The sequence below is a fragment of the Nerophis ophidion genome, linkage group LG01, assembly GCF_033978795.1.
Source record: "Nerophis ophidion isolate RoL-2023_Sa linkage group LG01, RoL_Noph_v1.0, whole genome shotgun sequence".
NCBI classification, from domain to species: domain Eukaryota; kingdom Metazoa; phylum Chordata; class Actinopteri; order Syngnathiformes; family Syngnathidae; genus Nerophis; species Nerophis ophidion.
This window is the reverse complement of record NC_084611.1, coordinates 4,424,377-4,436,513: the sequence shown is the minus strand read 5'-3', so window position 1 is coordinate 4,436,513 and position 12,137 is coordinate 4,424,377. Positions and strand designations below refer to the sequence as shown.

The following is a 12,137-nucleotide window of genomic DNA, read 5'->3' as shown; positions in this document are numbered from 1 at the left end:
ATATATATGAGCGGAAGAATATGGATGGGTGAAAGAACATTAACCAATTATTGGTGATATTGTTATTATGAGCGCTAACGCTTTGTGATAACATGTTGCAAATCAATCGTGATCAATACAACTAGTAGTATACATATGACACACCACATCTGCGGTCCCCACCAAGGTTTCTCATTGTCATCCCATTAGGTTGACTTTTTCCTTGCCCTGATGTGGGATCTGAGCCCAGGATGTGGTTGTGGCTTTTGCAGCCCTTTGAGACACTCGCGATTTAGGGCTACATAAGTAAACATTGATAGATCGACAATTGAAGGGGACAAGACATGAGGTGGAGGGGATCACGTTGATATTCTTTCCGGGGGCCCACATTTCCTAGCAACGGCCCTGACTGTCTATTAGCCTCCCGGTTATTTACGGTACGGTGATCAAATAGGTCAACTCGTTTATGTCGTCTAATGTCTCCTGTTCTTTGAAACTAAGATGTAATACTGTTTGATGAGGAAGTAGAAACTTAGTAAATGTGTCAACATACCTTCAATATCATGAAGCCCAATTGGAGTTTGGCTAGCAGTTTCCAGTCGTCGATGGCGCTCCTTCTCCTCTCGCGTTCGAGAAAGTTCCTCCTCGTAGCACGCTATCGTTCTTTCAAATAGCGCGAATATTTCATCGGCCGCCGCCATGAGCCGCTCCTGTACCAATTCTTTCAACATTTTGATGTTTTTTACGCAATTATATTCAATTCGTTTGCTTTGCCCTTTTGTTCTGGCGTCGGTCGTCGAGCGTGGTCAACTTCCGTCTTTTGCGACTCCGGAGGGTGGTTTTACGGCAGCTGGAGCGTGGACGTCACTCTGCTGCCATCATGCGGCAGCATCGAGTACTGCTCAAGACTTTAATGTATTAAGTGTTCAACGACTTTAATGTATTAATTGTATTTATTTATTGTATTCTTATTATTTTTTTAATTCTATAAACCTTTATTTATAAATTACAACATTTAAAAACAATAGACAAATAGTAATAATCAAAATAAGTACAAAAACATTACAAAACAGCGCCAATAAAGTAACTAAAATAGAATGCAATATATACATTTACATAAATATATACATATGTATATATATATACATAAATATTTATATATATACATATATATGTATATAGACATCAATTGCTTTCGGTCCCCAGTTCGAGATGCTACCTCAGTAGAAGCATTTAAGTCTCACCTTAAAACTCATCTGTATACTCTAGCCTTTAAATAGACCTCCTTTTTAGACCAGTTGATCTGCCGCTTCTTTTCTTTTTCCTATGTCCCCCCCTCCCTTGTGGAGGGGGTCCGGTCCGATGACCATGGATGAAGTACTGGCTGTCCAGAGTCGAGACCCAGGATGGACCGCTCGTCGGGACCCAGGATGGACCGCTCGCCTGTGTATCGGTTGGGGACATCTCTACGCCGCTGATCCGCCTCCGCTTGAGATGGTTTCCTGTGGACGGGACTCTCGCTGCTGTCTTGGATCCGCTTTGAACTGAACTCTCGCGGCTGTGTTGGAGCCACTATGGATTGAACTTTCACAGTATCATGTTAGACCCGCTCGACATCCATTGCTTTCGGTCCCCTAGAGGGGGGGGGGGGGGGTTGCCCACATCTGAGGTCCTCTCCAAGGTTTCTCATAGTCAGCATTGTCACTGGCGTCCCACTGGGTGTGAATTCTCCCTGCCCACTGGGTGTGAGTTTTCCTTGCCCTTTTGTGGGTTCTTCCGAGGATGTTGTAGTCGTAATGATTTGTGCAGTCCTTTGAGACATTTGTGATTTGGGGCTATATAAATAAACATTGATTGATTGATTGATATATATGTATGTATATAAATATATATATATATGCATACATACATTTGTATATATATGTCTTGATTGGATTATCCAGAGAATAGTGCTCGATACCGTGGTAGAGCGCAATATGTCTGTGTGGGAAAAATCACAAGACTACTTCATCTCTACAGAACTGTTTCATGAGGGGTTCCCTCAATCATCAGGAGATTTTAATGGAAACATTCACATACAATGGTTTATATAGGGCACAGAGTGGGTGGGTACAGGCAGGCGTAGGGTGTGGTGATTGGCTCATGTGTTACCTAGGAGGGGTTTCCGTCTGTGGCGGCATGTTGAAATGATTTCACTGCGCTTGTTGAGGGATGACAGGTCTGGATGATATATAATAAACAGTTTCTCTTTCAAGCATAGGTTGCATCTTTTATTACCACTGTTGTAAAGTGTGCTGGATGCAATAATTTGCCATGTTATTGAATATTCAACATTATTTTTCTTTGAGGTTCCAAATGTGCTTGCTGAGTTCTGTAGAATTCCGCAAAGTCTGGTTTCTAAAGGAGGCTTTGTGATTATTCCATCTGGTTTTAAACACTCCTTCGGTTAATCCTACGTACGTGTCGGATGCGTTAATGTCCTTGCGTGTTACCTTTGCTTGGTAAACGACTGATGTCTGTAAGCACCCTCCGTTGAGAGGGCAATCAGGTTTCTTGTGACAGTTACATTCCTTATTGGTTTCAGAGTCGTTTAGTCTGGGGGTAGGCAGTCCTTTTGCAATTGCTTTGTTGTGGTTTGAAATGATTTGTTGTATGTTATTCATACAGCTGTAGCTCAATTTAATGTTGTTCTTGTTAAATAAATAAATGGGTTGTACTTGTATAGCGCTTTTCTACCTTGAAGGTACTCAAAGCGCTTTGACACTACTTCCACATTTACCCATTCACACACACATTCACACACTGATGGAGGGAGCTGCCATGCAAGGCGCCAACCAGAACCCATCAGGAGCAAGGGTGAAGTGTCTTGCTCAGGACACAACGGACGTGACGAGGTTGGTACTAGGTGGGATTTGAACCCGGGACCCTCGGGTTGCGCACGGCCACTCTCCCACTGCGCCACGCCGTTGAATATTTTTCTTAGGGTGTTGCCTTTGGGGAAGTGTTTGTCGATCAGAGTGAGGAACTTGTGGCCGATATTGGTTGAGACGTTCTTGCTGAATGGTGGGTTGTACCAGATGATGTTGTTTCGTTTTCTGCTCTTTTTTGGCTGGTTTATATAACCTCATCATATTGCTTCTTCAACTTCAAAATAGCTGACCCTTTTTTCCCCCCTTCTCTGGGATTATATTCCCAGTTTTGATCTGGGACGTCTGGTCACTTATAGCATATAAGAATATTCTATTACTGTTAAGCAAACTATGAATAATAAAACATGTGTCCCTTATCATAGCTACACGTATGAGAAAAAAGGGGGTGAAAATGAGTGGTATTCAGTGAGGTAAGATGAATGAAATGCGCTGACAGTTCATTGCTCCTGACAAATGAATTGCACTGAGTGGAGCGGATCACCACTCCAAGATGGCGGCCCCGCGTCTCGTCAGCGCCAGTAGCTAGTAGCGCTCCATGCTGCCTGCCTTTAAAACATGTCTATGTTGAAGACAGCGCATGATGAGCTCAGCAAAGAGTTCATAATCAGATTAAAGACTTTATTCATTTATTCTTTTATGACAAGATAACCCAACTTCCTCACCCAGTCACAAAACATTTGTTAAGTGTCTGAGACAAAAACAACTTTTTCTTTGCCACTATAAAACAAAACAGGTGCAATCAAGAGATGTGTTTCAAAAGTGGAAAACCGATCAAGCTTGTGTAATACACAGTCGCTTGAAAGAGTACCGTATTTCCTTGAATAGCCGCCAGGTATATAGTATGCGCCTGACTAGAATTACTGCCGGGTCAAACTCGTTTCGCAAAAAATAATTTTTATTAGCGCATGTCTAGAAATTCCGCCGGGTCAAACTCGTTTTGCAAAATAATTAACATATGCCTCGAATTTCCACAGGGTCAAACTCGTCACGTCATCATTTTCAAAATGGAGGAGGCTGATATCAATCATTTGAAATCGCATAAAGGGAAGAAGATTAAGAGCTATTCAGTAGGATTTAAGGTCCAAGCTATTGAATATGCTAAAAAGAACAGTAAGCAGCTATGTTTTATTAATATACCGTAGCTGCGTGTGTCAAATATGAGTCATTCAATCAATCAATCAATGTTTACTTATATAGCCCTAAATCACTAGTGTCTCAAAGGGCTACACAAACCACAACACGAACCACTACCACATCCTCGGTAGGCCCACATAATGGCAAGGAAAACTCACACCCAGTGGGACGTCGGTGACAATGATGACTATGAGAACCTTGGAGAGGAGGAAAGCATTAAATGACTCCCGCCTCCTGGTGGTAGAGGGCGCTAGTGATCCTTCTTGCGACTACTCGGCTGCAGAAGAAGTGACAACAAGCAGCAAGAGTGAGCAGCAATCGTTTATTTTTTCCTCTCGCTTGCACTTTTAACATGGGGGATTACATTCTCAAAATAAAAATGTTTTCTAAACTGGACTTTCAATCGAAGCAGGAGGTAATAAAGGAAGATCTCCATCGAGACAGAGAGACTTTTAAAACTGAAGAAAGAGAAGGAAGACTTCTATAAAAAAGTTATCGATGCTTTTGATCAGAAGGAGCTGCGCATGGACTTCATTTATAAGTAAAGGTAAGACCATAATAAAGTTTTTTTCATTGAGTGTGCTTTTCATGGTATCCTTACATCACACTAAAATTTATAACCGCAGGCTTAAATTTACTGCATGCCTTTGGTAAGCGCCGGAGTGAGAAGAGGTTTTAAACTAATTACCGCATTTCTTTGGTAAACGCCAGAGTAAGAAGAAGTTTTAAATTAATTAGCGCCCCTGCGGCAATTCAAGGAAATACGGTATGCAGATGTCCTCATCTCTTCCTGTTCTTTCGCGCGGCTGATCCTAACTGTCCTTGAAGAGCTTTTTTCCGCATGTGCGTTCTCACGTGTATCACCATCGCCGACTTCTGAGAGAACCTTTTACCGCAAACTGCACAAGTAAAGGGTTTTTCTCCTGTGTGCGTTCTCATGTGCTTTATCAAGTGCGGCTTCTGAGAAAATGTCTTGGCGCAAACCGAACAAGCAAAGGGTTTTTCGCCCGTGTGCGTCCTCATGTGTGTCGTCAAGGTGCCATTCCGAGCGAACCTTTGGCCACAAACTGAACAAGCAAAAGGTTTTTCTCCGGTGTGTGTTCTTATGTGTCGAGCAAAATCTGTCTTATGGAAAAAGCTTTTGACACAAAAGGCGCAGGTAAAACCTTTGATACCGACCTTCTTTTTAGGGCATTTTGAGTGTTTGTTGTCAGTGTGAGTCCCCGTATGATCTTCACAGTCTGTATCGCTGCTCAAAGGTACTTCAACCCTGCCTTGATCCTCACTATCTGATAGTGGAGCTCCAAAGTAGTCGACGCCCATTTCTGTTGTCTGGAGTTGTCGTAAGCTGCTGTTTGGAGGCTCCGCCCCCCTGCTCTCCTCACTCGGACTGTGGTGATGCAGTGAGGACTCAACTGGTTCGTCTTCATGGTCTTCGCTCTTCACAGAGACACCAGTCAGTGGCAACTTGGGGATGTCAGTCTCTGGCGGCCGGAGACAGCGCTCTCCCTCCTGTGTGATCCAGAGTTCCTCATCTTCCCTTTTAAAGTGGGGGGGCTGCGGCTCCACCTGTTTCCAAGTGGACGTCCTTCCCAACAGCCGCTCTTTTGGATGACCAATCACCTGCTGGACTTCTGCACAACACAAAAAACCTATTTTTTTGTTTTGGCAATGTTGTTTTGTCCGAAGCGATGATATTTATTCAGCAAATGTCTACTCTGGTGAATTAGTTCTTAGTTAGTCTACGAGCTTTTACGCCAGAATGTGAGTTGTGGTCATGTGCAGACCGTACATGACCACAACTCACATTCAAGTATGTGTACAGTTCATACTGCATTTCTACTGAATTTCTGAGGAGGAGGAAGAAGAAGAAGATGAACATGAAGAAGAAGAAGAAGAAGAAGAAGAAGAAGAAGATGAAAAAGAAGAAGTTGAACATGATAGAGAAGATGAACAAGAAGAAAAAGAAGAAAAAGATGAAAAAGAAGATAAAACAGAAGAATAAAAAGATGAAATAGAAGAAGAAAAAGAAAAAGAAGAAAAATGTGAAGATGAAGAAGAATAAAAAGATGAAGATCAAGAAGAAGAGAGATAGAAGAAAAAGAAAACAAAGAGGAAAAAGAAGAAAAAGAAGAGAACGAAGATGAAGAAGAAAAAGAAAAAGATAAAGAAAAACATGAAGATGAACAAGAAAAAGAAGAAGATGAAGGAGAAAAATATGAAGGTAAAGAAGAAGAAGATGAACATGATGAAGAAGATGAACATGAAGAAGAAAAAGAAAAAGAAGAAAACGAGGAATATTAAGAAGAAAAGGATGAAAAAGAAAAATGTGAAGATGAAGAAGAATAAAAAGATGAAGATCAAGAAGAAGAGGGATAGAAGAAAAAGAAAACGAAGAGGAAAAAGAAGAAAATGAAGATGAAGAAGAAAAAGAAAAAGATAAAGAAAAACATGAAGATGAACAAGAAAAAGAAGAAGATGATGAAAAAAAATATGAAGGTAAAGAAGAAGATGAACATGAAGAAGAAAAAGAAAAAGAAGAAAACGAGGAATATTAAGAAGAAAAGGATGAAAAAGAAAAACATGAAGATGAAGAATGAAAAGAAGATGAAGAAGAAGAAGATGAAGAAGAAAAAGATGAAGATAAAGGAGAAGATGAATATGATGAATATGATGAAGAAGATGAAGATGATGAACATGAACATGAAGAAGAAGAAAAATAAAAAGAATAAAACAAAGATTAAGAAGAAAAAGAAGATGAAAAAGAAAAACATGAAGATGATGAAGAAGAAGATGAAAAAGAAGATGAAGAAAAAAATTAAGCAAAAAAAGAATAAGAAGATGAAAAAGAAGAAGAAAAATATGAGAGAAGAAATAAAAGATGAAAAAGAAGAAGAAAAAGATGAAAAATAAGAAGAAAAAGATGGAGAAGATGAAGAAGAAAAAGAAAATGAAAAAGAAGAAGAATAAAGAGATCAATCAATCAATCAATCAATGTTTACTTATATAGCCCTAAATCACTAGTGTCTCAAAGGGCTGCACAAACCACTACGACATCCTCGGTAGGCCCACATAAGGGCAAGGAAAAACTCACACCCAGTGGGACATCGGTGACAATGATGACTATGAGAACCTTGGAGAGGAGGAAAGCAATGGATGTCGAGCGGGTCTAACATGATACTGTGAAAGTTCAATCCACAATGGATCCAACACAGTCGCGAGAGTCCAGTCCAAAGCGGATCCAACACAGCAGCGAGAGTCCTGTTCACAGCGGAGCCAGCAGGAAACCACCCCAAGCGGAGGCGGATCAGCAGCGCAGAGATGTCCCCAGCCAATACACAGGCAAGCAGTACATGGCCACCGGATCGGACCGGACCCCCTCCACAAGGGAGAGTGGGACATAGAAGAAAAAGAAAAGAAACGGCAGATCAACTGGTCTAAAAAGGGAGTCTATTTAAAGGCTAGAGTATACAAATGAGTTTTAAGGTGAGACTTAAATGCTTCTACTGAGGTGGCATCTCGAACTGTTACCGGGAGGGCATTCCAGAGTACTGGAGCCCGAATGGAAAACGCTCTATAGCCCGCAGACTTTTTTGGGGCTTTGGGAATCACTAATAAGCCGGAGTCCTTTGAACGCAGATTTCTTGCCGGGACATATGGTACAATACAATCGGCAAGATAGGATGGAGCTACACCGTGTAGTATTTTATACGTAAGTAGTAAAACCTTAAAGTCACATCTTAAGTGCACAGGAAGCCAGTGCAGGTGAGCCAGTACAGGTATATATGTATGTATATATGTATATATGTATATAAAGGTATATACAGTATAGGTATATATGTATGTATATATGTATATAAAGGTATATACAGTATAGGTATATATGTATGTATATATGTATATAAAGGTATATACAGTATAGGTATATATGTATGTATATATGTATATAAAGGTATATACAGTATAGGTATATATGTATGTATATATGTATATAAAGGTATATACAGTATAGGTATATATGTATGTATATATGTATATAAAGGTATATACAGTATAGGTATATATGTATGTATATATGTATATAAAGGTATATACAGTATAGGTATATATGTATGTATATATGTATATAAAGGTATATACAGTATAGGTATATATGTATGTATATATGTATATAAAGGTATATACAGTACAGGCGTAATGTGATCAAACTTTATTGTTCTTGTCAAAAGTCTAGCAGCCGCATTTTGTACCAACTGTAATCTTTTAATGCTAGACATGGGGAGACCCGAAAATAATACGTTACAGTAATCGAGACGAGACGTAACAAACGCATGGATAATGATCTCAGCGTCTTTAGTGGACAAAATGGAGCGAATTTTAGCGATATTACGGAGATGAAAGAAGGCCGTTTTAGTAACGCTTTTAATGTGTGACTCAAAGGAGAGAGTTGGGTGGAAGATAATACCCAGATTCTTTACCGTGTCGCCTTGTTTACTTGTTTGGTTGTCAAATGTTAGATGTTAGATCAAGAAGAGAGATAATAATATTAAGAATATTAAGAAGAAGAAAATGAAAAAGAAGAAATATTAAGAAGAAGAAAATGAAAAAGAAGAAAAATATGAACATAAAGATTTTGATTGACATCACATAAAGAAATAGAGGGCTATCCTTCGAGTCGGATTTGAACCAGCAACCTAAGGACATCCACATCAGCAACTACAGTCCTCCGCTCTACCAACTGAGCCATCCAAGGTTGTGCTGCCAGTGTTTCTTATTACATTTGCATTCAGATTTAAGATTTAGATTTAATATTAAGGTTCAGAGAGAGCATTTAGATTATGATTGAAGATTTAGATTTGACATTTAACATTAGATTTACATTTAGATGTCATATGTACATCTAGATTTGACATTTACATTTAAAAATGTAAATTTACATTAACATTTACATTTAAAGACCTACTGAAAGCCACTACTAGCGACCACGCAGTCTGATAGTTTATATATCAATGATGAAATATTAACATTGCAACACATGCCAATACGGCCGCTTTAGTTTACTAAATTGCAATTTAAAATTTCCCGGGGAGTTTCTTGTTGAAAACGTTGCGGAATGATGACGTGTGTTTGTGACGTTATTGGTTGGAGGCGACATATTAGCGCAGCACCACTTGCGGCTAAAAGTCGTCTCTTTTCATCGCATAATTACACAGTATTCTGGACATCTGTGTTGCTGAATCTTTTGCGATTTGTTCAATTAATAATGGAGACGTCAAAGAAGAATGCTGTTGGTGGAAAGCGGTGGATTGCAGCTGCCTTTAGCAACACAAACACAGCCGGTGTTTCTTTGTTTGTTGTGAAGCTTTAACACAGAGCGGTCAAGCCAACATGTTCCTCTACCACATGTCAACCAATTGTGATACTAAGTCGGCTCTTACCGGAGACTTTAGCGGATTACGCGACCTCCTTTTGTAGCTGTCAAAAAGGCAGCTGTGATCTTGGCTCCTCCATTGGCTTCTCTCAGAGACACTGGCGTTCACCGCAGCCCTCCGACTTTCTGGTACGACCATATAATCTCACTAAAACACTAGTAAGACAATAAGCAGATAAGGGATTTTCCAGAATTATCCTAGTAAATGTGTCTAATAACATCTAAAAAATGCTCATATTTACAGGAATTAATTCATATAAAAAATGTAAAGCAATGAAATTAAAGTATAAGAGGTGTATCTCCAATAGCTCTTGTAGGACTATTATCCTGCATTGTTTGGGGTCAATAGGTCACATGACCTGGAAGCTATTGAGAGAAAACGCTAATATTTACAGGAATAAATTCATATAAAATGTGTAAAGCAAGGAAATTGAAATATAAAAGGTGTATCTCAACCAACCCAGATAGGATTATTATCCTGCAATGTTTGGAGTCAATAGGTCACATGACCTGGAAGCTATTGAGCTAAAAAAAATCATATTTACAGAAATTAATTCATATAAAATATGTAAAGCAATGAAATTAAAGTATAAGAGGTGTATCTTCAATAGCCCATATAGGACTATTATCCTGCACTGTTTGGGGTCAATAGGTCACATGACCTGGAAGCTATTGAGCAAAAACGCTAATATTTACAGGAATAAATTCACATAAAATATGTAAAGCATGGAAATTTCAATGTAAGAGGTGTATCTCAACCAACCCATATAGGACTATCATCCTGCACTATTTGGGGTCAATAGGTCATGTGACCTATTGACCCCAAATAGGGCAAATTAAAAAAAAATGTAAGAGGTGTATCTCAACAGTTGCTCAATAGCTTCCAGGTCATGTGACCCATTGACCCCAAACAGTGAAGGATGATAGTCCTATATGAGTTGGTTGAGAAACACCTCTTATATTTCTATTTCAATGCTTTACATATTTTATATGAATTAATTACTGTAAATATGAGCTTTTTAGCTCAACAGCTTCTCGGTCATGTGACTTATTGACCCCAAACAGTGCAGGATAATAGTCCTACAAGAGCTATTGGAGATACACCTCTTGCATTTCAATTTCCATACTTTACATATTAATATGAATTTATTACTTTTCTTTATTACTTTTTAGCTCAATAAAAATTAGCGTTTTTGCTCAATAGCTTCCAGGTCATGTGACCTATTGACCCCAAACAGTGCAGGATGATAGTCCTAAATGGGCTAGTGGAGATAAACCTCTTACATTTTAATTTCCATGCTTTATATATTTTATATGAATTTATTACTTTTCTTTATTACTTTTTAGCTCAATAACTTCCAGGTCATGTGACCTATTGACCCCAAACAGTACAGGATGATAGTCCTATATGAGTTGGTTGAGATACACCTCTTATATTTCGTTTTCAATGTTTTACATATTTTATATGAATTTATTAGCTCAATTACCGTAATGTCTAACGTATAGGCGCATTTCCGATTCAAGTGCGGCTGGCTTGAGGGCAGTTAAAATAATGTCACGTTTTTTCAGCAGAATGTAGCAAAGATGGACTCCTCCACGTGGAACTAAAATGATTGTTCCGCTGACATGATTTAAAAACGACATATAATAATGTTGAATGACTAAGTAAACATACCTCCTAGATGTAGCACACTTTCAGTTTGGCTAGCAGTCTTCAGTTGTCGATGTCGCTCCTTCTCCTCTCTTGTTCTAGAAAGTTCCTCCTCGTACAACGCGATGGTTCTTTCAAACAGCGCGAATATTTCATCGGCCGCCGCCATCAGTCGCTCCTTCACCAACTCTCTCAGCATTTTTGATGTTGGTTTAATAAACTTGTATCGCCCCTTTTGTCTGGCGTGTGTCGTCAAGCGTGGCCAACGTCAGCCTTTTTCGCGACTCCGGAATGAGGTTTTACGGCAGCCCGAGCGTTGACCTCACACTACTGCCATCTTGCGGCAGTATCGAGGACCATAGACATGTTTTAAAGGCAGGCAGCATGGAGCGCTACTGTCTACGGGCGCTGACGAGACGCGGGGCCGCCATCTTGGAGTGGTGATCCGCTCCACTCAGTGCAATTCATTTGTCAGGAGCAATGAACTGTCAGCGCATTTCATTCATCTTACCTCACTGAATACCACTCATTTTCACCCCCTTTTTTGTCATACGTGTAGCTATGATAAAGGACACATGTTTTATTATTCATAGTTTGCTTAACAGTAATAGAATATTTGTATATGCTATAAATGACCAGACGTCCCAGATCAAAACTGGGAATATAATCCCAGAGAAGGGGAAAAAAATGGTCAGCTATTTTTAAATTGAAGAAGCAATATGATGGGGTTATATATACATGCTTATATCCTACATAAACAATGTAGGAATACATTAGATATCTATATATCTTATAGACTGTATCTCTGTTGAGAGTTTATTCTGTCTGGACACTTTGTATTGATATTTTCTATTACATTCTTCCCTTAAATGATCATGTTTACACTAATTGTTTTATATGTGTTCTTCATGTATGTTGCTTTGGATGAAAGTGTCTGCCAAATACTTCAACATAAACATATATAAACACCTGAAAGTCTTTATATCAGCTGAAACCACCAATCTGTTTCACT

At 39.2% G+C, this 12,137-nt stretch overlaps 2 protein-coding genes across 7 annotated transcripts in view; both read right to left on the bottom strand.

Annotated features, from left to right (window-relative positions):
- LOC133549243 (zinc finger protein 449-like) overlaps positions 1-819 on the bottom strand; it is a 26,470-nt gene extending 25,651 nt beyond the window's left edge. For all 6 annotated transcript variants that reach the window (XR_009806058.1, XM_061894466.1, XM_061894486.1 and 3 more), the window contains exon 1: positions 533-819. Coding sequence is in view for 5 of the 6 variants with exons in the window: in XM_061894466.1 (XP_061750450.1) it covers positions 533-710 (178 nt within the window). In the remaining variant the exon portion in view is untranslated. The remainder of the gene's footprint in view (positions 1-532) is intronic.
- Positions 820-2,034: 1,215 nt separating this feature from the next.
- LOC133549272 (zinc finger protein 333-like) lies at positions 2,035-11,436 on the bottom strand. The gene is made up of 2 exons (XM_061894516.1): positions 11,150-11,436; positions 2,035-5,677 (listed from the first exon to the last, which is right to left on the bottom strand). The coding sequence occupies exons 1-2, from the start codon at positions 11,322-11,324 to the stop codon at positions 4,824-4,826; spliced, it is 1,029 nt and encodes a 342-aa protein (XP_061750500.1). The 5' UTR covers positions 11,325-11,436; the 3' UTR covers positions 2,035-4,823.
- Positions 11,437-12,137: the final 701 nt, after the last annotated feature.

Excerpts from the sequence above, each read along its gene's own strand:
- LOC133549272 (XM_061894516.1), bottom strand. The coding sequence starts at position 11,324 with ATGCTGAGAGAGTTGGTGAAGGAGCGACTGATGGCGGCGGCCGATGAA. Across the intron at positions 5,678-11,149 it reads AAGTGTGCTACATCTAGGAG|AAGTCCAGCAGGTGATTGGT; the intron begins GTATGTTTACTT and ends TGTGTTGTGCAG.